General features: G+C 38.3%; 1 protein-coding gene across 1 annotated transcript in view; it reads left to right on the plus strand.

Annotated features, from left to right (window-relative positions):
• LOC124795177 (nuclear pore complex protein Nup205-like) overlaps positions 1 to 26,383 on the plus strand; it is a 295,244-nt gene that overhangs the window by 160,540 nt on the left and 108,321 nt on the right. The window contains exons 12-16 of the mRNA XM_047259077.1: positions 2,457 to 2,593; positions 2,749 to 2,987; positions 24,469 to 24,678; positions 24,778 to 24,960; positions 25,865 to 26,112. Of these exons, the coding sequence (XP_047115033.1) occupies positions 2,457 to 2,593; positions 2,749 to 2,987; positions 24,469 to 24,678; positions 24,778 to 24,960; positions 25,865 to 26,112 (1,017 nt within the window). The remainder of the gene's footprint in view (positions 1 to 2,456; positions 2,594 to 2,748; positions 2,988 to 24,468; positions 24,679 to 24,777; positions 24,961 to 25,864; positions 26,113 to 26,383) is intronic.

Below are 26,383 nucleotides of genomic sequence, written 5' to 3' on the forward strand. Positions count from 1 at the left end.
ATGCGGCCCCCATTTAAGATTATCTTGGAGCCGTACTCCCAAGAACGTAATGTTGTCTACATTCTGAAGGTCTTTGTCAGATATCTGAATCTGAACAGTTTGCTCACCTTTTTTCACATTATAGAAATTGAGTGTCACTTTCTTACTTGCATTTATTACCAATTTGTTGTGACTGAACCAGTTTTCAATATTGTTCAGTGTTTCTGTTGTAGACTTCTGAAGCATTTCCATTTCTTTCTCACTCACGTGCTCACTTGTATCGTCAGCAAACTGGATGATGATCTCGCAGAATTTGTTTATGTCATTCACGTATAACAGAAATATAAAAGGTCCCAGAACTGAACCTTGTGGCACGCCATATTTAAGGGTTCCATAGTTTGAATAGTGGTGAGTGAGTTTGATGAAATTTTGATGTTGCACTTCAAGCACTTGTTTCCGACCGCTTAGGTATGACTTTATCCAGTTGTTAGATGTTCCTCTAATCCCCTGTAATCTTAGGCAGTAATTTTGTGTGATCTATAATATCAAAAGCCTTAGAGAGATCTAGACGTATTCCAATGACATTTTCGCCGTTATCTAGTTTCTGAAGTACTTCACTTAATAGTTCAAAAATTGCTGTATCATTTGATTGGCCTTTCCTGAAACCATGTTGTGCTCTGGGTTGTATTTTGTGCTCTTCCAGAAAATCTATTACTCTTCGAAAACTTTTTCTGTGATTTTTGAAAATACAGATAGTAGAGTAATGGGCCTGTAGTTATTCACTTCATCCATTTCACCTTTTTTGAATAGTGGTTTGAGCTTGGCTGTTTTTAGGCATGATGGGAAAATTCCGGTTTGAAAGGAACTAATGGTTCAATAATGAGATCTCCACATTTTTAATAAGTCTGTCTGGGATATCATCTATTCCAGTGGAATGATTCACTTTTAAAGTTCTGATAACTGACAGGACTTCTTTCTGGGTTGTTGAAAAGAGAAACGGTGAAGTAGGATTTATGTTGGTATTTACAGATGATACTGGGCAGTTTGTTACGCAAGGTTTGATTTCAGCTATTAATTGCTCACTTATATTGCTAAAATAAGTATTGAACACATTTGCTATTTTTTTAGGATCATTAATTTCTTTGCCGTTACAATTCAATTTGATATTGGAATTTTGAGGAGAAACATTGTCAGTTTGCTGTTTCACTATATTCCATATGGCTTTCATTTTGTTATTGGAGTTATTTTAATAGCAGGCATTTGCCATTACTTTAGCTTCTTTGATCACTTTTTTAAGTATCATTTTATAATTCTTGAAATTGCGAGGAATTCGTTGGATACTATGGAAGACTTGGACATTTCATATAATCTTCGTTTTTCAGCACATGACTTTTTTATACCTGTTGTCAACCAGCAATTTTTTCTGTTCAGCCTACTACACTTGATTTTTCGATTTTTAGCTGGAAATGACATGTTAAAATAATGTGTAAATGTATCCATAAATATGTTGAACTTCTCGTCTGTGTTTTCGTATTTGTACATTTCAGTCTGTGTTTCCTTCTGTAGTAAATTCCTAAAGTATTCAGTGTTTTGATGGCTGAAGGTTCTTCCTATTTTCATTGTTTCTGTTTGTTTACTTAAGTTCAGCATTGAAGATATTTCAAGAAGCTGTGCAAGTGGTCACTGAAACCTGTGTTGAAGTTTCTAGCTGCATATTGATGGCTTTCCATATTTATCAGTATCATATCAATAGTGGTGATGGATACACTTGTAACGCTGCTAGGGTACTTTATAATTGAGAGCAGGTTGTATGTTGCACAAATAGCCATAAGATCATTTCTATCTTTTGAAACTTTGTTAAAGTCAGGGAACAAAATAGTTTCAGCGTACAGGAAATCTGTTTGCTATTGTATAGTCAATTATAATTAAAAGAAAGCAGTTACACTACTTGCAAAAATAAATATTTGTACAGTCAGTTTTTCTGCCAAATATCTCGTTGTGTGAAGTAGTTGAACATTGCACAAATGTTGAGAACAGCTCGAACCAACCCATGGATGCTTGTCAGATTGATTTCTACACTTTAATTGGTTCTAACCTTCAGCTGATTATAATACTATTTGTAAACATATTTTAATTGAGGCTGTCCTGTCAAACTTGAGAGCTAGCCTCAGACTTATAAACTCAATAGATGTGCAAAAATAAATAATTATTCACATTATTAAGCCACAGCTCCATAGTGTAATGACTGTAATACATTTCTTTTTACTTTTTCAGTCCTCCTCCTACTTAAATGTAGTTTACCTTGGTCTTGCTACCTAAATCCTAAGGATCTGACACACACACACACACACACACACACACACACACACACACACACACACACACAAACTAACTACTCCTTTTTCCCCATCTCAAAAAGTGTTTTGTGAATTTTGATATTAATATAGTATGGGTCATTATGTTTATTGTTGTTCTAGATATTATAGCAACTTAAGACAAGAGTTGCCACCTACAACTGACACTGTCTATCAGTCACGTAGCTACCCTCGTGGAATTTCTCCTCAGGAAATACACGGTCTGCAAGCTGTGCTGGATATTGTTAGAACAGTAGCTGGTAAGAAAACAATCACGTTTATGTTTAATAGGTGTTGTGTGATATTTACTTATTTGAAACTAATCTTCAAAATAGTATGCTCAAGAATTTGGTTTAATGCCAAAAATGACAGTAAGAATTAATAGTAATCAATTTGTATTGGTTTGTTATTTCAGAAAATGACAGTGTCTCTCGAGTAGCACTGTGTGAGAACACACAGTGGCAACCGTTGAGCATTTTACTTGGTTTGGTTACTTGCTCTGTACCAATACCTTTGAAAGCAGATTTGCTTCGAACGTTGGCAGCACTAGCTCGTTCACCAGATACTGCTATTACTTTGTGGTTTAACTTTGAAACATCACAGATTCTGTCCACAATTCCAAGTGCAAGCAGTTATCAGCCACGAGGGGTCCAAGTAAGTACTACTTCCGTACCTTGTGTTTTATTCTGTAAGAAAGGGCATGACAAGTAATTAAAATCTGAAGCTGAAGCTGGAGCACAGTTTGATATTAAGAAACCCGGTATTATATCTTGAGGTCTTTTTGGAATTAGATGTTATGCTGAGAGAATGTGGATAGTTGAGTAAAGGCAGAAGTAAATGAACACGGGACTCCAGTCCTTATTGTTATGTACTACCTTATACAGAATAGTAAGGAGAAATGGGCTATGGAGTGGTGCAGCTGCTGTCGTCGTAGCGAAGCTGAACGGGAGCAGAAATAATTAGTGAACACGCAAATACAGTAAACAGAAGTTTTACTTAAGTGTAGGTTTCTCCAAGTGTTTCAAAGAAACTTTACAAAAAAACAAACAGAAGGTCCAAATATTACAAGAAACAACTAATGAGCATCATGCAATGTGAGGCTCCTGCAACTAATGCACGAACAAACTGTCAAAAGACTGACTGGAAGGCTGTGACTGAGGCTGGGGTTGTAGTTGCTGCCGGCCAGCTTACATCGCAGCGGCAGATGTCACTCTTAGTCGGGGCCACTGAAGCCGTGGCTCAGCAGGCACAAGTCATTGGACCCCGTGGGCCCCGCGTGGCTGCTATCAGCGTGTGTCGGAAATGTGCGTTTCTGCTGCCAACCGTGGGACGCTGGTGAGAGTGGTATCGCTCTGTGGTACCACACTTACAGTTATTATTTGGTAGGTAACACAACCAAGTAGGGTTTTCATAGCGTGTAGGCTTTCACGGCCGGCGTCTTCAGTAATTAAAACTTCTGGGCTAAGAGGCCATGGTCCAATAGTAGAAATACTTCTCCCTGACGTTTCGTTGCCAGCTGCGGGCAACATCACCTGAGGTAAGGGAAGGACGAATTGTGGGTTCATTTTGATATTTTCTAAAGCATCATCTATGGCTACTGCATGCCATGGCTCTGTAAATTTGAAAAATCCAAAATATGAGTTATACGCCATCTTAGGAGATTGATGATGAAACAGAAGTGTGTGTGTGTGTGTGTGTGTGTGTGTGTGTGTGTGTGTGTGTAGGGGCGGGGGGCATGTGCGCATTTAATTTTATTTATTTTTTTGGCGGAAAGTTAATTTGTAAAGTAGAGGAAGAGGCTCATGAGAAACATTTCCAACTTACTTTGTGTTTTTTTTTTGTTTTTTTCCTTCCCATTCCTTTGAGATATGAAGGCAGATTTAAATGTACTACAGCACTTGTAGGTAGCAACAAATATTTATGATGGTGATTGTGAATAATGGTCTGAATAGGAGGCTGCAAGTATCTCCTCCACGTATTTAATTATTTGGGATAAAATTATTAATGACAGTTACCTAATTTCTGAAGGATTGTGATTTTTAATAATATTCGGAGAATTTTACTTTCTGTGTGAAAACAAGTCACAGCTTCTTTTCCCAATGTTATCAGCTAAGTAGTTGTGGCTGTATTATTGAACACACTATGTTTATTTGCAGTAATTTTTGGTAAATTGCAGTACATTTTTCGCGTGGGTTACGATCCGAAGTAGATAAATTGTATTTACCACTACTTGTTTCATTCTAGAGCACAAATGTTTTTTCATGTTGCTTCATTTCACTGATTTTTTTTTATAATCAGTGGTCACTGGAATTTAGCAGCTTATTTTCAGTTTCATTGTTACAGTCAGTGGACCCATTTGCTGCCACAATTTTACAAATTAACAACTGGTAAATACTTTCGGGTTTTCACTTGGCTTGAAAATGTGAGATGTAATTCTTTGTTTAACAGATTCATTGATTATAAGATGTTTTTTTTGCTGGACCTGAGTTTTTTGAAAGCAGGTTACCTGAAGCGAATAAACATTTTAAAGTCGTTTTTGTGCTATCGTTGGTGGATTATAGTAGATAACGTACAAATTGCAAAGACCTGTCTATATGAAGATAGGCAGTTTCCTCTACTACAATGTGAGGGCTTTGTGACCGGCCTCTGAACTTGATGCTGCCACTTAACACACATTCACAGCAGGCATCGTAGAGTTGTATCTGTATCACAGTCACCTGTAGTCTGTATTGTTGGAAGGCTCATTATAGAACTGCTATCACATATAACATGGGTAGACATGGTACTCTGATCTGGCAACTCTTGATGTGTTGTAAGTATTTGGAATTGACTGACACTTTGGTTGTGTGAGTGGCCCGGCATAATTTTACATTTGCTGCTGTATGAGGAAGACTCACATAAATTATGTTTTGAAATAACTCTTTTCTGACAACAGAAATGAGTAGCTGTAAACACTAGTAGCTGTAGGGAGGAGAATGATTTATGCTGTCATGCTCATTTTTCCACATTGTATTCCTCAAGATCTTTGAACCAGATGAAGTCAGTGCCTGCAACTCAGAGGTATAGTTTCTCTCTCATGTCACCAGGGTAGATTACCCTCACATTTCAATCAATCAACCCATCTCTATTCCTTGAGTACAAATCTCAAAAATTCTCTAGAAAATTGACTTTGAATTTTTCTGAGTGTGCTAATTCACAAAAATTTAAACTGTTTTCTGTGGGCTGCACGGTTCTGTGGTAAAATGCTTGCGTGTCATGTGGGCAGCTTGGGTTCGATTCGCCACAAATTTTTAAACAAAGGTGCATGTCCTATGAGCATTTTTGTGAAGCATAAAATACATAAACATGAAAAAAAATTAAAAATCAGATGCTCTTTGCTTGGACTGTGTGTGTTGTTGAGTATCACAGATGTGGTCTTACAGGAACCAGAGTAATAAGCACCATAAAAATATGGAGAACAATGATTTTCATGACATTGAGCACAACATACAGATGTTACATTTTTTTATTGCATTTCCCCTCAATTCTCATGGAATTTTCACAAAAATGGTAATTAGATGCATTAATTAGCATATATTCAATGAATTTTGTATTTAAATGGTGTAGGTATTCTAATTGGCAGAAAGAAATGAAAAAAGTAATGACCAAAACGAGACTAGAACTAGTGATTACCAGTCGTGAACTATTTTACACTTCACAGATATGATCTTAGAATGTGCATCTTTGATTAAAAATTTGCATCTGCTGGGAATCAAACCTGAATTGCCTGTAGGGCAGGAAAACATGCTACGACAGAACCATGCATCCCATCAAGGTATTGTTTTAGCTTTCGAGAGTTAAAGACACTCGGAAAACTTCACAGGCAATTTTCTTGAGAATTTTTGGGAATTGTTTCAAACCGCCTTGGGATATTGATTTCTGAGCTCTGGAGTACACATACCACAAGTATAAAAAAAATTACAAAATCCAGTTGCATGTGGCCTGCTTGTAAGTACCATTCTGCTGGAAAGTAGGAATTCAGTGAAACACACATAGTTAGTTTTGCAGCTGCTTGGAAGTGCCATAACAAAAGTGTTCCATCCCACTTCATACCTGGTCACAATTATTGAACTGTATGGAAAAAAAAAGTAAATTAGTTACTAATTACGGTGTGCACACACTTTATACAATGTGTAAATGTCACTACAGATATTCAGATTTAGGTTATGACATGTTCGATACGCTTGCCATAATTGGGAATGATGTATCACAGGTGAATACTGAAATTCTGCATGACCTGCTGAAGTGTTGGAACATTGATACTACAGATGACCTTCAGAATTTCTGTTTTCGGTTCACCAATGGTTTTGGAGTTATTTCTGTGGACCTTGGCTTTAATATAGCCCCACAGAAAGGTGCCCCGTGTGTTCATAGCAGGAGAATATGTTAGCCATTTGAGGCCCATTCCAGAATGCGGTCCCCAAAGTGCTCCTCCAGGACATCAAACATTCTCCTGCTTCGATAGAGCCAAGCTGCGTCTTACATGAACCACATTTTGGTGAAATCAGGGCTTTGAATAATGCGGACAAAATCATCTTCCGAAACCTTCCCATACTGTTTGGTAGTCACCATGCCATCAAGGAATATTGCACCGATTATTCTGTGACTGGACATTGCACACCACATAGTTGGCTGTTGAGGGTGAAGAGACTTCTCAATCACGAAATGCGGATTCTCAGTTCCCCAAATGTGCCCATTTTGCTTATTGATGAATCCATCCAAATGAAAGTGGGCATTGTCACTTAACCAAACCATATTTACATCAATATTTCCTATTATGCCCCGTGGCCAACCGTGCAGTTTGAGCACCCTAAAGCAAACTGTTCAGAAGGTATGATGATTTTATTTCATATAGTTCATTAATTGTCATCCTATATATTAATGACATTGTTGAGGTGTAGGATCCTGTAGCATTGGGAATATGAGCGACTTGAAGTGGAGCTTACCAAGCCAAAACTGGTGAAGCACAATATCAGGACATGGTTGTATGTAAATCCTTTCAGCTGTTCAATTAAGATGAAGTGGGCTCTAAATAAGGCATAGGCCATTGATGCACTTAGGATCCACCATTGCTATAAGCAAGCCTACCCACTGCATTTTGCTTGAAAGTATTTTATTACTAAGAATACTTAAACAAGTGGACCCGGCAGCGGTGGAACATGAAGCTAGAGACTGGCGACGGTGGACCACCATCTGCAGTAGACATTTCCTCCATTGTGACTGACTGGCCTCCTTTTTATTGTGCTTGTAGTAATTTGTTCCTTCATAAATTTTTTATAGTGTGCAGTTTTTGATTTTCGTTTGCGGTGTAGTTTTTACTTTGTTTTCTGATGTAGGCCTTAAAGGCCTGTTTATACAGTAAATAAAAATAATAATAATAATAATAATAGGAACCAACACAACTGGATACAGATCACAAGTATACACAAAATTTATTACCAGATACCCAGAATTAAAATTTTTAACAGAACAACGACTAGCTGATCAGATCCGTGTAATAATCAAAAATAACAGGATACTCCAGTCAGAATTAGAAAACATCAAACAAGTACAACAAAGACTGGAACAAAATAATGTGCAATCAGAAGAAGAAGAAGAAGAAGAAGAAAATACAGTAATGGACTCAAACATCCCAGAGCAAACAAACAAAGAACAACACGCATCAGTTAAACAGTCAGACGAAAACGAAATCTTAAGACAGCCACCAGAACAAGCACAAATAGAACACGAAGTGACACACGTTAGATATAGAAAAAAAATTTCAGCTGACATATATAGAATACAAAGACACAAATACAGACATTAGACCATTCTTGCATAGACCCCCCAAATAACCCACAAGTCGAAACAACAATAAAAACTATCAACACAATCATACACAACAAAATAAATGAAAACACAACTATGGAAGAGTTACAACTACTGGTTTATATAGGAGCACTCACTACACTAAATATACACACTAGGCAGAGATCAGAACCAATCAACACACAGAAGAAACCCACAAAACCAGCATGGCAACACGGGCTACAGATCAGAATAGAAAAACTGAGAAAGGACAGTTTGTTGCGAAAGCTTGAATTTTGTGTGTATGTTTGTGTTTGTTTGTGTGTCTATCGACCTGCCAGCGCTTTCGTTCGGTAAGTCACCTCATCTTTGTTTTTATATATAATTTTTCCCACGTGGAATGTTTCTCTCTATTATATTGATATCATTAATTTGAATCCAACAATTATGTTTGTTATTGTCACTGTTGCATTTCGAAATCTTTTCTGTCGTCTTATTTTCCTCTTTCTGTTTTTGCCAGTAGTTTCACTTTGTATTTACCTTCTCCTTTTTACCGTAATCTGCTATACTATTTTAGCCTGCCTATATATACTCAATAATACGTAACCCACTTCCTAAATAAAAAAAAAAAAAAATTGCCGCTTTCAGCACTACCGCCGCTATAATATCCACCGTTTCTAGTTCACAAACAGTTCCTTTCAATTTTTAAACAACCATTTCAGCCAGTTCTAATAACTTTCACTTTATTTCCATTTCCGTTTTTCTCACATCCCTTATAATTTTTAGCCGCTTCCCACAGGTTTTTACGTCATTATTTCTTCGTCAGACCATTGTTAGCCTCATTTTCATAATCTGCCACCACAAAACCACTCCTTTTAATATACTACACGCAGTTTTTTCGAAATTTTCCCGAATTTCTCCGTCCTTTAACGTGTTTTGGCGGCAACACAACCACCTAACCTTTATGCACATCGTTGTCTACCAACCCAAGTCCAACATAGCCCAGCTGTAACCAACACCTTTTCGCCTTTTTTCATTCCAGATCTCCAGTTACTTTCCGGTTCACCTTTATCTCTCCCCATATATTTTTATTTTCATTTTCATTTCACCTTATGTTACACTTTCCACCTTCTAATACCATGTCACCCTCACAACACCCCCACAACAACCCCATTAAGTTTTATTTACATTCCCTCCGCAAACATGCGCTCCCATATTCTATTTTATCAGGCTTGTCTGACAGTTGGCATTACCCCCAAAGGCCTCACACTTAAAGTTCCCATCTCTGGCTGCAACCCTTCCTTCCATCAGTCCCTATACCAGTTCCAAACTGAACAATCCATTGCCCTCACCCACCTAATCCTTCACCTACACATCAACTCAGCCAATGAACGAACCCGTCAAATCCTATACTTAATAAAAGTCCTTAATCTTTCCTCTCCCACATCCACACCGGCTGTTCAGAGCATCCTCCTACAGGCCAACCGTAAATCAGAATAGCATGCCACCCTCCACCTCAAAAAACTATCCAATCTCCTGGTTTCCCACCTCCGGAAAGGCAACTCACTCACCCTTCACAACCTTTCCAGCAAACCTCAACCTCCTCTCATTGCACACAAACCCAGTCTCTCCCATCTACTCAATCTCCCACTTCCAGCTCCACTCCCTCCAAAACCTCAAAATTCCGATCAACACAATCTGGAACCACAACACCCTAATTCAGTAGTTAACCTTTCCTCCTAACCTCTCTCCCAATCCGAAACCTCTGTCCTATCCAAAGGCCTCACCTTCAGCCCCACTCCCAGATTCAACCAAACAGCCCTCGTCAAAGATTTACTGTCCTACACTCGTACACTCTGCTGGAAATATCACTTTGCCATGAAGAAAAATAATCCTAATCCTACTCCTAATGATCCAACTTCCCAAGACACCATCCAAATTGAACCCTGCCTGGAACAGTTCCATCCTCTGTCACAGCGGGACCCACCTCCTCTTCCTCAAAATCACCCTCTCCAAACCTTCCAGGAATTTCTGACTTCCAGCCTTGCATCTCAATCCTTCTTAAAAAACCTTAATCCTACGCCCAATATCACCACTGCTGAAGCCCAGGCTATCCGTGATCTGAAGGCTGACCGATCCATCGTCATTCTTCCGGCGGACAAGGGTTCCACGACTGTGGTACTTGATCGTCGGGAGTATGTGGCTGAGGGACTGCGTCAGCTTTCAGACAACACCACATACAAAGTTTGCCAAGGTAACCCCATTCCCGATGTCCAGGCGGAGCTTCAAGGAATCCTCAGAACCTTAGGCCCCCTGCAAAACCTTTCACCTGACACCATCAACCTCCTGACCCCATCGACACCCCGCACCCCTACCTTCTACCTTCTTCCTAAAATCCACAAACCCATTGTAGCTGGTTACCAAGCCCCTACAGAACGTATCTCTGCCTACGTAGATCAACACCTTCAACCCATTACATGCAGTCTCCCATCCTTCATCAAAGACACCAACCACTTCCTTGAACGCCTGGAATCCTTACCCAATCTGTTACCCCCGGAAACCATCCTTGTAACCATTGATGCCACTTCCTTATACACAAATATTCCGCACGTCCAGGGCCTCGCTGCGATGGAGCATTTCCTTTCACGCCGATCACCTGCCACCCTACCTAAAACCTCTTTCCTCATTACCTTAGCCAGCTTCATCCTGACCCACAACTACTTCACTTTTGAAGGCCAGACATACCAACAATTAAAGGGAACAGCCATGGATACCAAGATGGCCCCCTCGTACGCCAACCTATTCATGGGTCGCTTAGAGGAAGCCTTCTTGGTTACCCAGGCCTGCCAACCCAAAGTTTGGTACAGATTTATTGATGACATCTTCATGATCTGGACTCACAGTGAAGAAGAACTCCAGAATTTCCTCTCCAATCTCAACTCCTTTGGTTCCATCAGATTCACCTGGTCCTACTCCAAATCCCATGCCACTTTCCTTGACGTTGACCTCCACTTGTCCAATGGCCAACTTCACACGTCCGTCCACATCAAAACCACCAACAAGCAACAGTACCTCCATTATGACAGCTACCACCCATTCCACATCAAACGGTCCCTTCCCTACAGCCTAGGTCTTCGTGGCAAACGAATCTGCTCCAGTCCGGAATCCCTGAACCATTACACCAACAACCTGACAACAGCTTTCGCATCCCGCAACTACCCTCCCGACCTGGTACAGAAGCAAATAACCAGAGCCACTTCCTCATCCTCTCAAACCCAGAACCTCCCACAGAAGAACGACAAAAGTGCCCCACTTGTGACAGGATACTTTCCGGGACTGGATCAGATTCTGAATGTGGCTCTCCAGCAGGGATACAACTTCCTCAAATCCTGCCCTGAAATGAGATCCATCCTTCATGAAATCCTCCCCACTCCACCAAGAGTGTCTTTCCACCGTCCACCTAACCTTCGTAACCTCTTAGTTCATCCCTATGAAATCCCCAAACCACCTTCCCTACCCTCTGGCTCCTACCCTTGTAACAGCCCCCGGTGTAAAACCTGTCCCATGCACCCTCCCACCACCACCTACTCCAGTCCTGTAACCCGGAAGGTGTACACGATCAAAGGCAGAGCCACGTGTGAAAGCACCCACGTGATCTACCAACTGACCTGCCTACACTGTGACGCATTCTATGTGGGAATGACCAGCAACAAACTGTCCATTCGCATGAATGGACACAGGCAGACGGTGTTTGTTGGTAATGAGGATCACCCTGTGGCTAAACATGCCTTGGTGCACGGCCAGCACATCTTGGCACAGTGTTACACCGTCCGGGTTATCTGGATACTTCCCACTAACACCAACGTATCCGAACTCCGGAGATGGGAACTTGCTCTTCAGTATATCCTCTCTTCCCGTTATCCACCAAGCCTCAATCTCCGCTAATTTCAAGTTGCCGCCACTCATACCTCACTTGTCATTCAACATCATCTTTGCCTCTGCACTTCTGCCTCGACTGACATCTCTGCCCAAACTTTTTGTCTTTAAATATGTCTGCTTGTGTCTGTATATGTATGGACGGATATGTGTGTGTGTGTGTGCGAGTGTATACCCGTCCTTTTTTCCCCCCTAAGGTAAGTCTTTCCGCTCCCGGGATTGGAATGACTCCTTACCCTCTCCCTTAAAACCCACTTCCTTTCGTCTTCCCCTCTCCTTCCCTCTTTCCTGATGAGGCAATAGTTTGTTGCGAAAGCTTGAATTTTGTGTGTATGTTTGTGTTTGTTTGTGTGTCTATCGACCTGCCAGCGCTTTCGTTCGGTAAGTCACCTCATCTTTGTTTTTATATATATTATTTAACAGTTACACTGCAGACCCATAGACATTCCCTGATACACTTACTCATGGAATAACTTATCTGAAACCTAAAGATCAAGCAGACACAGCAAACCCAGCTAAATATCGCCCCATAACATGCCTACCAACAATATACAAAATATTAACTTCAGTCATTACACAGAAATTAATGACACATACAACACAGAACAAAATTATAAATGAAGAACAAAAAGGCTGTTGCAAAGGAGCACGAGGATGTAAAGAGCAACTGATAATAGATGCAGAGGTGACATATCAAGCTAAAACTAAACAAAGGTCGCTACACTATGCATACATTGATTACCAAAAAGCTTTTGATAGTGTACCCCACTCATGGTAACTACAAATATTGGAAATTTACAAAGTAGATCCTAAATTGATACAGTTCCTAAACATAGTAATGAAAAATTGGAAAACCACACTTCATATCCAAACAAATTCAAATAATGTCACATCACAACCAATACAGATTAAGCGTGGAATATACCAAGGAGACTCATTAAGTCCTTTCTGGTTCTGCCTTGCTGTGAACCCACTATCCAACATGCTAAATAATACAAATTATGGATACAATATTACTGGAACATACCCACACAAAATCACACAACTGCTATACATGGATGATCTAAAACTACTGGGAGCAACAAATCAACAACTCAACCAATTACTAAAGATAACAGAAGTATTCAGCAATGATATAAATATGTCTTTTGGAACAGACAAATGTAAGAAAAATAGCATAGTCAAGGGAAAACACACTAAACAAGAAGATTACGTATTGGATAACCACAGCGACTGCATAGAAGAGATGGAAAAAACAGATGCCTATAAATATCTAGGATACAGACAAAAAATGGGAATAGATAATACAAATATTAAAGAAGAACTAAAAGAAAAATATAGACGAAGACTAACAAAAATACTGAAAACAGAATTGACAGCAAGAAACAAGACAAAAGCTATAAATACTTATGCTATACCAATATTGACCTACTCATTTGGAGTAGTGAAATGGAGTAACACAGACCTAGAAGCACTCAATACACTTACACGATCACAATGCCACAAATATAGAATACATCACATACATTCAGCAACTGAAAGATTCACATTAAGCAGAAAGGAAGTAGGAAGGGGATTTATCGACATAAAAAACCTACATTATGGACAGGTAGACAATTTAAGAAAATTCTTTATAGAACGAGCAGAAACTAGCAAAATACACAAAGCAATCACTCATATAAATACATCAGCTACACCACTGCAACTTCATAACCACTTCTACAACCCTTTAGATCACATAACATCAATAGATACAAAGAAAGTAAATTGGAAAAAGAAAACACTACAGCAAGCACCCATATCATCTAACACAGCCACACATCGATCAAGACGCATGGCTAAGAAAAGGCAATATATACAGTGAGACGGAAGGATTCATGATTGCAATACAGGGTCAAACAATAAACACCAGATATTACAGCAAGCATATTATTAAAGATCCCAATACCACAACAGGTAAATGCAGACTTTGCAAACAACAAATAGAAACAGTAGATCACATCACAAGCGGATGTACAATACTAGCAAATACAGAATACCCCAGAAGACATGACAATGTAGCAAAAATAATACATCAACAGCTTGCCTTACAACATAAACTTATAAAACAACACGTTCCCACATACAAGTATGCACCACAAAATGTACTGGAAAACGATGAATACAAATTATACTGGAACAGAACCATTATAACAGATAAAACAACACCACATAACAAACCTGACATCATACTCACCATTAAAAAGAAGAAATTAACACAACTAATCGAAATATCCATACCCAATACAACAAATATACAAAAGAAAACAGGAGAAAAAATTGAAAAATACATCCAACTGGCTGAGGAAGTCAAGGAAATGTGGCATCAGGATAAAGTTGACATTATACCAATTATACTATAAACTGCAGGAGTCATACCACACAATATCCACCAGTAGATCAATGCAATACAGCTACATCCAAACTTATATATACAACTACAGAAATCTGTAATTATTGACACTTGTTCAATTACCCTAAAGTTCCTAAATGCAATGTAACGTATACCGTACAATTAAAAGGAAGTCACGCTTGATCAAGGTCCGTGGCACCTTCCATTTTTAACCAGACATAACGTCTGAGACAAGAAAGAAATAATAATAATAATAATAATAATAATAATAATAATAATATCATTATCAATGAGAGGAATCTTGTGCCATTGGTGTGTACTCTTGTCCTCTATTTTGGGTGATAAATTTAAAGATGTCAGCTTGAGATTTCTCCAATTTAAAAATGTCAAGAATGTATGTGGTTGCAGAACGCCAGATGAAGTTTCTCTGTATATGAAACACTGTAGACTGTGTAATGGTTTGGATGGTCATTATGGTTTCACAGGATACTTTCTACATACTATAAAGGAACATAACTGATAAATCAGCGAATCATTTTAGGTGACCATATTCATTGAATGGGTGCTCTCATTATTTCCATCAGGAAATTGCATCTTTCACAGTTGTAATGTCCCCGTCACATGGCTAGAAATGTCCAATATGGCTTTTCTGAATTGAGCATGAAATAATGTGTCTTTGCTGGTTTCAACAATCGGTGCATCTCAGCACTGACTTATGAGGTCTTTATTGGATAAACAATCAATAGTCATCATTCTTCTCTAGTGCCCTCAAGGAATTGGGAAGTTTCTTTGCTAGGAATGGAATAATTAGTCATGATTTATGAACATGTGTTGTCAGGGCAATTCAAGCAGTTTTGAATGCCATATGAGCCCCTACACAATAAGGGATATCATTTTCTCCAACCTCGTACGTGTTTAATAACATTTATAGATAGTGCTCAGGCTGAATCAATAACTTGTATCCAATTGTTAATGGACTATCTGACCATTATGCACAATTTATGGAAATAAACAATACACCACCTTCCAGCCCTGAGGCAGGTTCATATAAAACAGTGAGGCGTATTAATGAGAACAGGCTACAGTGTTTCAAGAGTATGTTAAGAAGTGGAATGGGTGGATGTGTGTATAGAAAGAAGTGCTAATGTCAGATTCAGTTTATTCCACGGTGGCTTTGTGTTTATATTTGAAAGTAGCTTTCCTAAAAAGTTGCTAAAGAAATCCATTTAAACAGCAAGTAAGCGTAGGCTACCTAAGAGAATTAAAATCTCATGTAAGGGAAAGAAGGAAATTTATACACAGTCCAGAATAAGTAAAGATCTGGTGTTATTTGCATACTACAAAAAATCCTGTGCTATTTTAAAGGAAGTCATTAAAGTGTCGAGAAGGAAGGATGCTCTGAATGGAAGAAATAATAGAAATAATAAGATTAAAATTAATTGAGATATTGTCAAATAGGAGACAGGAATATGCTAGTGAGCGTACAAGACGGTAAAAATTAAACTACATGACAGTATTGTGACCGATAATTCGCATGTTAGAGGTGCATTTAACAATCTATTTATAAATGTGGTATCAAAGAGAATTAAATAGTTCAGTCCAAGAAGAAGGAGAATATATTTAGAAAGATGTCGTACCATGAAACTTCAAGCAACTAGAAGTAGCACCAACATCTTTCACTGAAATTAATAAAATTATTTTAAAAAAATGCACTTGAAGTTGATAGAATTTCAAACAGAATTCTTAAAAGTAGTTGTAACTTACAATTAATGCCCTCAGTGATGTATGTAATGCATCACTGGCACAGGGAATTTTTCCACACATGTTAAAATGTGCAGTTGTCAAACAGCTTCATAAGAAAGGTGACATGACATGACAGACAGATAATTATTGTCAGTTCCCTTATTGACATATTTTTCCAAAATATTTGAAAAAGTGTTGTATGCAGAGGGTAGCCTGACATTTAAGTAGAAACAATTTGCTTAGCATATCTCATTTTATTTTTTAAAATGAACATAGACAGTCTCAACTGACCATCTTCAGACCTCATACCATGCTGGTAGAATGGTGGTGGTGAATGGAGCAGGTGTTACAAACTCCACGAATGCCAACACCTGCTTCATTCACCGCCACTGCCTACCTTATGGTATGAGGTCTGAAGACGGTCAGTAACAAACCGAAACCGGTAACCACAAAAATAAAGGTTTCTTGTGGGCGAGACTGTTTCTGTTAATTTTAAAGCACTAAGAATAACCACTGTTCTGCACAAAAAATGTTCTCAAAAAATGCAGTATATCAGTTTGGATTCCAGGAGGATTGCTTGACTGAGAATGCTATTTATACATTCACCCACCAAGTATTACAAGGTTTAAATAATGAAAGTTGCCAGTTTGTATTTTTTGGAATTTTTCCAAAGCATTTGATTTTGTAGATCATGTTACACACTTCGGAAAACTTGCATTTTATGGAATTGATCACCTTAGATGCAGCTTGTTTGATTCACAAATAACAAACAGGATGCAAAAAAGTTGAGCTGGATAATTCAAACAATATTGGAAAGACAGAAAATTTTAGTGACTGGGGAGAAGTCACAAAGAGAGTTTCACAGGGTTCAATTTTGGGTTCACTCCGAACCCTCATTTATGCGAATGATCTTGCACGCAACATTCAGATTCTCTCGACATTTAGCAAGCAGGAATGGTACTTTCTGCAGGTGATACTAATACAATAAATACCGTTAGTGAGAAAATAACAGAAGAGATTGTTAATGGTGATATCCACAGATTTATTAAATTGTCCTCTAAAAATGTACTCCCTTAATTCAATTCTGTAGAACAAATAGTCATATTGACAATTGATGTAATATATGAAAGGGAGTCAGTAAATAGGGTAATGTGCTCCAGACTTTTCTGTACACATTTTGGTGAAAACTTGAACTGGAAAGGGCATGTTACTGAGCTCCTGAAACAGTTCAGCTATGTTTGCTATTTGTATAATTGCTAGTCTTGGAAACAGATGAAGTAACCTTCTGACATATTTTGCATATTTCCACTCTATAACAAATTATGGAAATTTTTTTTTGCAGTAACTCCACTTAGAAAGAAAGTATTGATTGCACAAAAATGAGCAATAAAAATAATCTGTGGTGTTCACCTGTGGTTGTCATGTAGATACCTCTTCAAAGCATTGTAACTGCACTATCACAATATGTAAATTCGCTAATGAAATTCACAAATAAACCATCACAATTTGAGATGATTAGTAATGGCCACACATACAACACTAGAGGAAAAAAAATACCTTTATTACCCATTATTAAAGGTGCTAGTGTCTCAGAAAGGATTTCAGTATGCAGCAGAAAAAGTGTGTGATCATTTGCTCAATAACATAAAATGTCTGACAAGTAGCAAAGCAAGTTTTAAATCTAAACTAAAATCATTTCTCGTGGATGACACCTTCTATCTCATGGATGGATTTCCATTCAAAAACTGGTAGCCTGTTAAATAAAATGATTTTAAAAAACTTTTTTTAATGATGTTAATTGGCATAGCATTGTATGTATTTTTTATGCATTGTCTTTTTAGGTGGTAACACATTTTTGAAGGCTTTGTCACAGTAGCGACCTGAGAAGAACTGCTCTAATTGTCTGATGGTCAGATTTTGTCTTCTTTAAACTGAGGCAGTTGATAAACTTCTTTTCCAATTGGGCTACGGAGACTACTGAAACTCTTAACATTGGGATGTCAGCATATGCTACAATACCAATTACTTCCAGAACATATTCTAAGATCTCAAAAATGTCTACACCTGAAAATACTGGCTCATAGATGGCTCCTTGAGGGTATTCATTTTTTATGGGCCAGAGTAGAAGTTCAAAGATGAAAAATCACATTTGCTAAGTAGTTAGTGGCAGTGTAGTAGGAGACAAATTTCCTGTTATTGTTATTCATACATGTCTATCTAGTGATGTATCCAGTGCAATGGGTAGGCCAGGAAGAAGTCCTTTTACGCTGCAAAGGAGTCATAGACAGCCTGAATGTAGCTGAAGGTAGTCCCATAAAGAAATTTTTACCACATTCTCTGTACATTTGTAATCGCCACGTGAAACTTTGTTTTTTCTTACCGCCCCTGTTTCCTACCTCCCATTTTCTCAGGCAGTATACAAAGACACTTCTCCACATTAAAACATAGTATCCAAACACCCTCAAATATCCAAAAACATCTGTTTCTCAATCCCCCTCCCCTGCCCCTGTATCTTTCACCATACACACACCACAGTAGTTCTCATGAAACATTCAAAATTAGTGCCACACTAAACATAAGACAACAAGTGAGCAGTGACAATATCTTAGCACCTCTCAGTGAGCGTGAATATGTAAGTGTCTGCTCAAATCTTGTAATGTGGAAAATGTGTATGAAGGAAAGGTGTGAGTGAAATTATATGAAGTAAAGGTGTGAGTGAAATTGCATAAAAATGAAAAAATAAGAAAAATAAAAAGCTGTGTGAAAACAGCTTATGCAATAGCAGTAGAAAATGATATCGAGAGAAGGTACAAGTACAGTAACGTACATAACCACTACCCATGAAAAAACATTTCAAAAATACACTAGTTGTTTCATAATTTTTTGGCAGATGACATGCTGTCAGAATAATAAGTAAGGGGCACAAAAAGACCTGTAAAAATGCATTTTCACTAGCAATGTAATCTTCAGGCGAACAATCAAAATAAACAGACAAAATGCACATGTCAAAATTTTTTGGCTTTCAGTAGATAAATGACCATAAATTTTGTATTACATTTTACAGAAATAAATTTGTCACACAGAAGTGACACGTAGGTGTCAAAATGAGTCTAGGTGCATAAAAAGAAATACATTGTGTTTGCATAATGCAGAGTTTTTTAAAAAAAACCAAATTAATAAAAGGCAAATATAACTGCAACCAACAACAGTGGTATAAATACAGAAGAATTCATTTCTTTGTTCACGAATTTTGTAGTTAGTGAATGCATGAAACAGAGAAGCCTTTTGCTTAAGTTTGTTGTTACTAAAGATGTAACTCCTCACTTGTCATCGATTCTAGATCAATCCATCAGTGATGAAATTGTGGTGGGGAGGGAGGTCATATTTGGCATCTTGGAAAATTGTGTTAAGGGGACCACACCCTGCATATCTAACCCATGTTAATTTAGGCAAGTATTTGACCCATTTCTGAAAAAAACTGATGCAGACCTTAATATTTTTACTGTATGTTACATCATTCTAATAGTCAACTGTACTAAAATCTACTTTATCCATTTTATAGTTTTTAAGAAATGCTTTTTTAAATTGATTAACAAAATATATTAATTTTTTTCTGCAGAAATTATATTTTTTTAAACTTCCTAATGGGGGAATATTAATGAGTGTAGTACCAGAGGTGGCTTTTTATGTTTTGCAGAGTCTCTGAAAATTTCATTCATTTATCTATGATAGTTTCTGATATAATGAGGCATGTGTACTGAAAATTTTAGTTTGCGGGAAATTGACTTTAAAGAAAAAACTTTAAAAATTTGTTACTTACAGTTAATTAAAACTGTCCTGCTGCATATGATGGCCCTTCTTTGGCCTCTAGCAGGTCTTCCAGCTTCTTTTCTTCTTTTTTTACCTTCCTGGATGTTTCTCTTGCTTTCTTGACCATATTTGATACAGACCTGTCTGCATCGACTATCCTCATTTTATCACAGTGTTGCAACCCAGTGCTCATATTTTCGCCAGGATTAATTCCCAGCTTTTTCAGAACCCAACACATTCCAATATTACCACAATTGAATGTACTAACAGCATCATGAACTCCTAGTTCCATTGTATGCATGCCTACAAATACAGTTTTAGGAAGGCGGTTCCAAATTATGCTGTTGAAACATTCATTTGGGTTCTGTGTCTGCCCATGCAGACATTTCCTTAGAAGGTCAGGATGAGCCAAGTCTCTGAAAATAGGTTTAATTGCTGTAATAACAGTAGCAGGAAGAGAATGCTGGTGAGAATAAGATTCTCCAGTTGCCTGACCCCTATTGTATTTGCACCACAACTTTTCTCCTGACACAATCCATGACAAGGCTTATCATCAATAGAGGACTTATGGAAGAATATGGCCCAAACATCTCTCTTCATTGCTTCCAAATTTTCTTTATTTCTCGCAATTGCCTGCCCATAGTATACCTGCAAGTTTTCTATTTCAGTTTTAGTTAACCGACCCGGTCCGGTCAAAAATTTTCCATCGTCTAATTTTTTTTCCTCTCATATCAACAGTTAGTTTTCTCAGCCTTGTTCCCAAACGTTTTTGAACATGGCCTAGACATTCGATTTTGCTAATAATGGCATCTCTATATGGCTTAGAGTTCACCACATTATTGTATGCCTTACTGTCACCATCACGCAAATATTTGGTGTACCGTATACCTCTTTGTTTCTATGGTGCGATGAAATATTTGTTATGCTCCATGAACTTCCATACCGCCACGTGTTCCTCTAAAATTAGCCACACAGTTGTGTCCTTCATGTTCATTGACTTTACGACATTTGCAATATTTTGACATTATCTCGACATCTAACACTTTACTGGTGTCTACACTCGTGGCAGTCACTACTCCATTCAGAGAAGTATGTCCTCTTTTCTGCCAACTTACATCAAGTGCAACTGCAATATCCGGACATCCATCATTTTCTTCCACTGCTTCTCTAGCATGCTTTCCTCACTGACCTCACATACAGCTTTTTCTAATATTGCTGTAAGTTTTTTAAATTTATTTGGTGATTGATGTATGTTCATCACTGAACAAAATGTTCTCCCTGCAGCCATGCCCTTCCCAATAAGGCATAAACTAATCTAGTATTGATTTCATGAGGGCCACTTGCATCTGGTTTTGAAGAACTCAAAAAAAAAATCACAGCAGAGCATTTAGTGCAAATTAAATCCAAGGCAATTGCTAGGCCTTTTCTCCCACTGGCACGCTCACAAATTTTCACACTCTATGACTCACCACACTGTCTACTTGTACAAATTTGGAAATTACATCTGATAATATTCTCAAATTTATGATAATGTTACTGCAACCCTTGTTGCTTACGGTAAATTAGTTGTAACTCTCTTGAAATGGTGAGAGCTTCTTTGATGATGCACTTGTTGAAGAATTAGAATTAGAAACATTGTTGCCAGGCAACATAACCTCTTGTACAGAAAGCTTTCTAAACTTGTTTCCTCTAAATTGTCGTTTCTTGAAAATGCCTTCACGTTCCATCATCTTCAATAAACACAACAAAACACACGTAAACAAGCAGTGCAAACGTAAGTATAAAACTATTTGCAATCTCACTTGAACAAAACTAACCACATGTTTGAAAGCGTGTTGTTTACAAACAGCAGAAACAAAAGAATACCGACCGTTGCATTCCAAGGATAGCCAACACACTCGGGAGTAAAAAAAAACTAACGTGCAATGTAGGGTATATAAAGATCTAAAATATATGCAGAAAAGTGGGTGTGGCACATAAACACACGTGGTAGGAAAATGCTCTTTGAATGCTCGAAAAAAAAAATTTTCCAGCAAAATTCTTTTAGAGTACTTAAATGAAACCATAATCTATTGAAATATGATGAAAACCGAAAATCGATTATTTTCAACCTGTACGACGGTGTGGTCCCCTGAAGATCGTGCATTGCTTAGAAGAGCTACAGAAGACAAAATTTTGAAGGGGGGGTATGGCAGAAACTAAAAGCAATCTTAATTTCATTGTTCATCATATTTTGTAGTTATTGTGCAGTTCCTAACAATCCTTTCTGTGTTTGTTGGACCATTCATACAATATAATTTAATGTAATATCGTGTTGGTCCTCTTTTTGCCTTGCATAGTGTAGCAATTCGAGATGGAATGGACTGAATAAATTGTTGGAAACCACTTGCAGAAATATTGAGCCATGCTGCCTGTGTAACCATTCATAATTGTGAAAGTGTTGCCAGTGCAGGATTTTGTACACAAACTGACCTCTCGATTATGTCCCTTAACTGTTCAAGGGCATTCATGTTGTGTGATCTGGGTGGCCAAATCATTTGCTTGAACTGTCCAGAGTGTTCTTCAAACCGATCGTGAAAAATGTGGCCCGGTGACATGGCGCACTGTCACCTACAAAAATTCTATCGTTGTTTGGGAACATAAAGTCCACGAATGGCAGCAAATGGTCTTCAAGCAGCCACACATAACCTTTCCAGTCAGTGATCAATTCATTTGGACCAGAGGACCCAGTTTGTTCCATGTAAACACAGCCGACCCCATTATGGAGCCACCACAAACTTGCACAGTGCTATGTTGACAGCTTGGGTCCGTGGCTTCATGGGGTCTGCAGTATGCTTAGAACCTACCAAAGGAAATCGGGACTCATCTGACCAGGCCAGGAGAGGAACTGCAGGCGACGTCGTGCTGTTAGCGATGACACTCGCACCGGTTGTGTGCTGCCGAGCCCATTAATGTCAAATTGAATCTCACTGTTCTAACGGCCATGTTCCTCGTACATACCACATTGAATTCTGTGGTTATTTCACGCAGTGTTGTTTGTCCGTCAGCACTGACGACTCTGCAAAAATGCCACTGCTTTTGCTTGTCGAATGAAGTCTGCCGCCTACTGCGTTGCCCGTGGTGAGAGGTAATGCATGATATTTGGTATTCTCTGCACACTCTCGACACTGTGGATCTCGCTCGGAATATTGGATTCCGTAATGGTTTCTGAAACAGAATGTCCCATGTCCCCAAGTCCAACTAGTGTTTCGTGTTCAGAGTCTGTTATTTTCCATCGTGCGGCCATAAACACATTGGAAACCTATTTACATGAATCACCTGAGTACAAATGACAGTTGCACCAATGCTCTTCCCTGTCACACCTTGTGTGAATGCTACTACTGCCACCAATATGTGTGCATATCGCTGCCCCATGATTATTTTCACCTCAGTGTAATTTGAATGCTTCTGTTAAGAATTCACTGATGAAATAGTATTCTTCACTAATTAGCGAGTTTGCTTTCTTCGAGTCTTCTCATTTCAGCTTTATTTTTGTACGTTTCAGCCTGTCTTCAGCATGACAGTTTCTTCTCTTCTTAACAAAGAATTGTTGAACCGAGAAATTAAATTTAAAAAACCTCCTTGGGCTTTGTTGGAAACATGAGGAGATTTTAAAAATTCGCATCACTGCAAGACCGTGCGTTCATACAAGAAATTGAATGATTGCCAAGAAGTATGAGATTTTGTTCAGTTTTAAGAGAAGCTATAAATGTTATCAGTTTCTTTGAATCTGACATTTGTTTCCAAGTAACAATCAACAAATAGAAGAAGAATACATAGTTTGTTGTAGAATCGAAATGTTGTGGTTGAGTAACAGGTGATACAATTACTGCATTCTGGCTAGTCAGTGCGCTGTATGTGCAGTATAAGAAGGTTGTGAGATGGCTGATGGGAACACTTTACTTGACAGAAACTGAATGACATTGACCGATATTGAGTGATTCCTGACAGCTCCTGATTTGATTTAGCAGATAACTCTGTGTTCAGTGCATCTGCATCTACAGAATCAGAGTTGGCAAACTGAGTTAATGATCACTGAAACGTTGCATACAACTGGGTCCAAAATTGTCCTGTGTGTTGACCTGTTAGACCCATTAAACGTAGTGTTGACTTAAAAATCGGTAGCAATTGGAAAACAATCAACACCAATTAAGACTGTTGAATTTCTGTTGACTTGGTTGCTTTCTTCAGCCACAGTGCTGTGAGAGTCTTATGTAGATTGAATGTGTAGTAGCACGAATGGTGACTTCGACATTTATGTGAAGTGTTGCCTTTCAGCGTTGATTTTTCAATTATCTTGCACGACTGATAATGACAAATAATGTCAAAAACAAAGACAGTTGCTTTCTTGCTTGGCAAAAACTGAATATTGTGGAATTTGTTTTTCAGACTGAACTGGAGGAGATCGAGTCCCGTAATGAAGAATACCCTCTGACACGGGCCCTTCTAAGTCTTCTGGACGTGTTGACTGACGTGCCCATCCCTCGGCTCCTTGGCTTAGGAACTAGGGCTCCAGGCTTTGACCCGTACTTGAATTTTGTCATCAACTCTGTATTTCTGAGGTTCAATACTCGCATATATAAAAATCCGAAAGAGAAGGTGAGTTGTACAAATGCTCTGCCAATTCTTTTTACAGTAGCTACTAGTTCGAAGAAATATTTCTGTTCTCTCTATTTTATACACGTTCTTTTATTTCAGTGGGAAGTGGCTAAAGGATGTGTGAAATTATTTGTGAAACTCTTATCCCAGTATGAACCACAAGAAGAAGATTTCTCGCCACAATATGTAGACCTTCAGTCTGGAGGCTCATCACAAGTTAATCCGCCCCCTGGATATCACCTAATGGTTAATTTGAATTCCAAGACTGAGTTGCTACAGCGAGTAAGTACTTGATGAGAAGTGGTGGAAACTTCTCTCTCTCTCTCTCTCTCTCTCTCTCTCTCTCTCTCTCTCTCTCTGTAATATGGAACCCCTATTGCAGTAGACACGAATCAGAACAACTCTCCGTACTTGTTGATTCTTTAAATTACTGTTACTGTCGTAGTGACACATATATATGTACACATAAAAACATGTAATAAATCACACTGGTCATTGCTCTGTGTGGATTGCCTGGGCACTGTGTAGTCTACAGTAAGCAGCATGTCAGTATGTCTTTGAACTGCTGTTCATTGAAATACCAGTAAAATTGCCATTTTTTATATAAATGAGTTGGTCAGTTCCAATACATGTGATGCCACAAGAAATAAATTTTGTAGGTGCCAGAAAAATGTATTATATCCCACAGAATTGTTGATTGTCCACTCACTTCTAGAAGTTTATGAATATTCTGTAATCAATAATTGGTGGGAGGGGGGGGGGGGGGGGGGGGGGCGGTTTGCCAGTGCCCCTTCCTGCGGAGGCCTACGCTTGTATATCTTTCTCACTTCCACAATACTAACTCCAGTCCCACTGCCAAACATAATTTGTTTACTTTTTACAGATCACGCTGCTGGGTTGCTAAGGACCTTATTTGCATATGGGAGTTCTGTGCAGTGCTACCATGTCAACAATGTAATTCACTTTTGTTTTAGTTGTTTGTATGATTTTGATTTGGAGATGTTTTTATTATTTTCCCACTCTCATATGTAAACAGCTGTACTTTACAGATAACATGTGTGAGCTCATTACTTTGATAATTTTAATTTTTTTGGTTTCAAGAAAACAACAGTAAGGAATATTGTTTGTTAGTTTACAACAATGTTTTTCAAGGCATTTATTTGCAGGGCTTTGCTCTTGTCCGCAGATACTGTATCTGATTGAAGAGGGAGTACAAATGTTGGATTCATTCATACCATTCCCTGGAAAAGAAGCATTGGAAGCAAGCCTGGAAAGCTGTTTAGCTTTACTTGATCGAACTTTGGTTTTGCAACCTGCTTTCTCAGCATTACTGAGTACAGCATGTACTCCTCTTCTTATTCCTGGTCTAAGCCGTTTACTTCTGGATGTGAATCCACGCAGTGGACAGACTGACTATTTGTTGCTGATAACCAAGTGAGTCACAAAAAATTTTCTAGAAATGTGGTGTGTTAAGTTTGAATGTTGTAGTGAGTACAAGCTTTCAATTTATTTTTATGAGACACATTTTCCATTACAGCTAATGTAAATAGATAAAAGTATTCCTATCAAATAATGAAAAATCCATAATTGAATGTAACAATATTATGAAAAGGAAAGTTGCTGCTCACCATATAGCGGAGATGCTGAATCACAGATAGGCACAACAAAAAGACTGTCGCACATAAAGCTTTCGGCCAGCGAGGCC

Source organism: Schistocerca piceifrons, chromosome 4 (assembly GCF_021461385.2).
Source record: "Schistocerca piceifrons isolate TAMUIC-IGC-003096 chromosome 4, iqSchPice1.1, whole genome shotgun sequence".
Classification (NCBI taxonomy): domain Eukaryota; kingdom Metazoa; phylum Arthropoda; class Insecta; order Orthoptera; family Acrididae; genus Schistocerca; species Schistocerca piceifrons.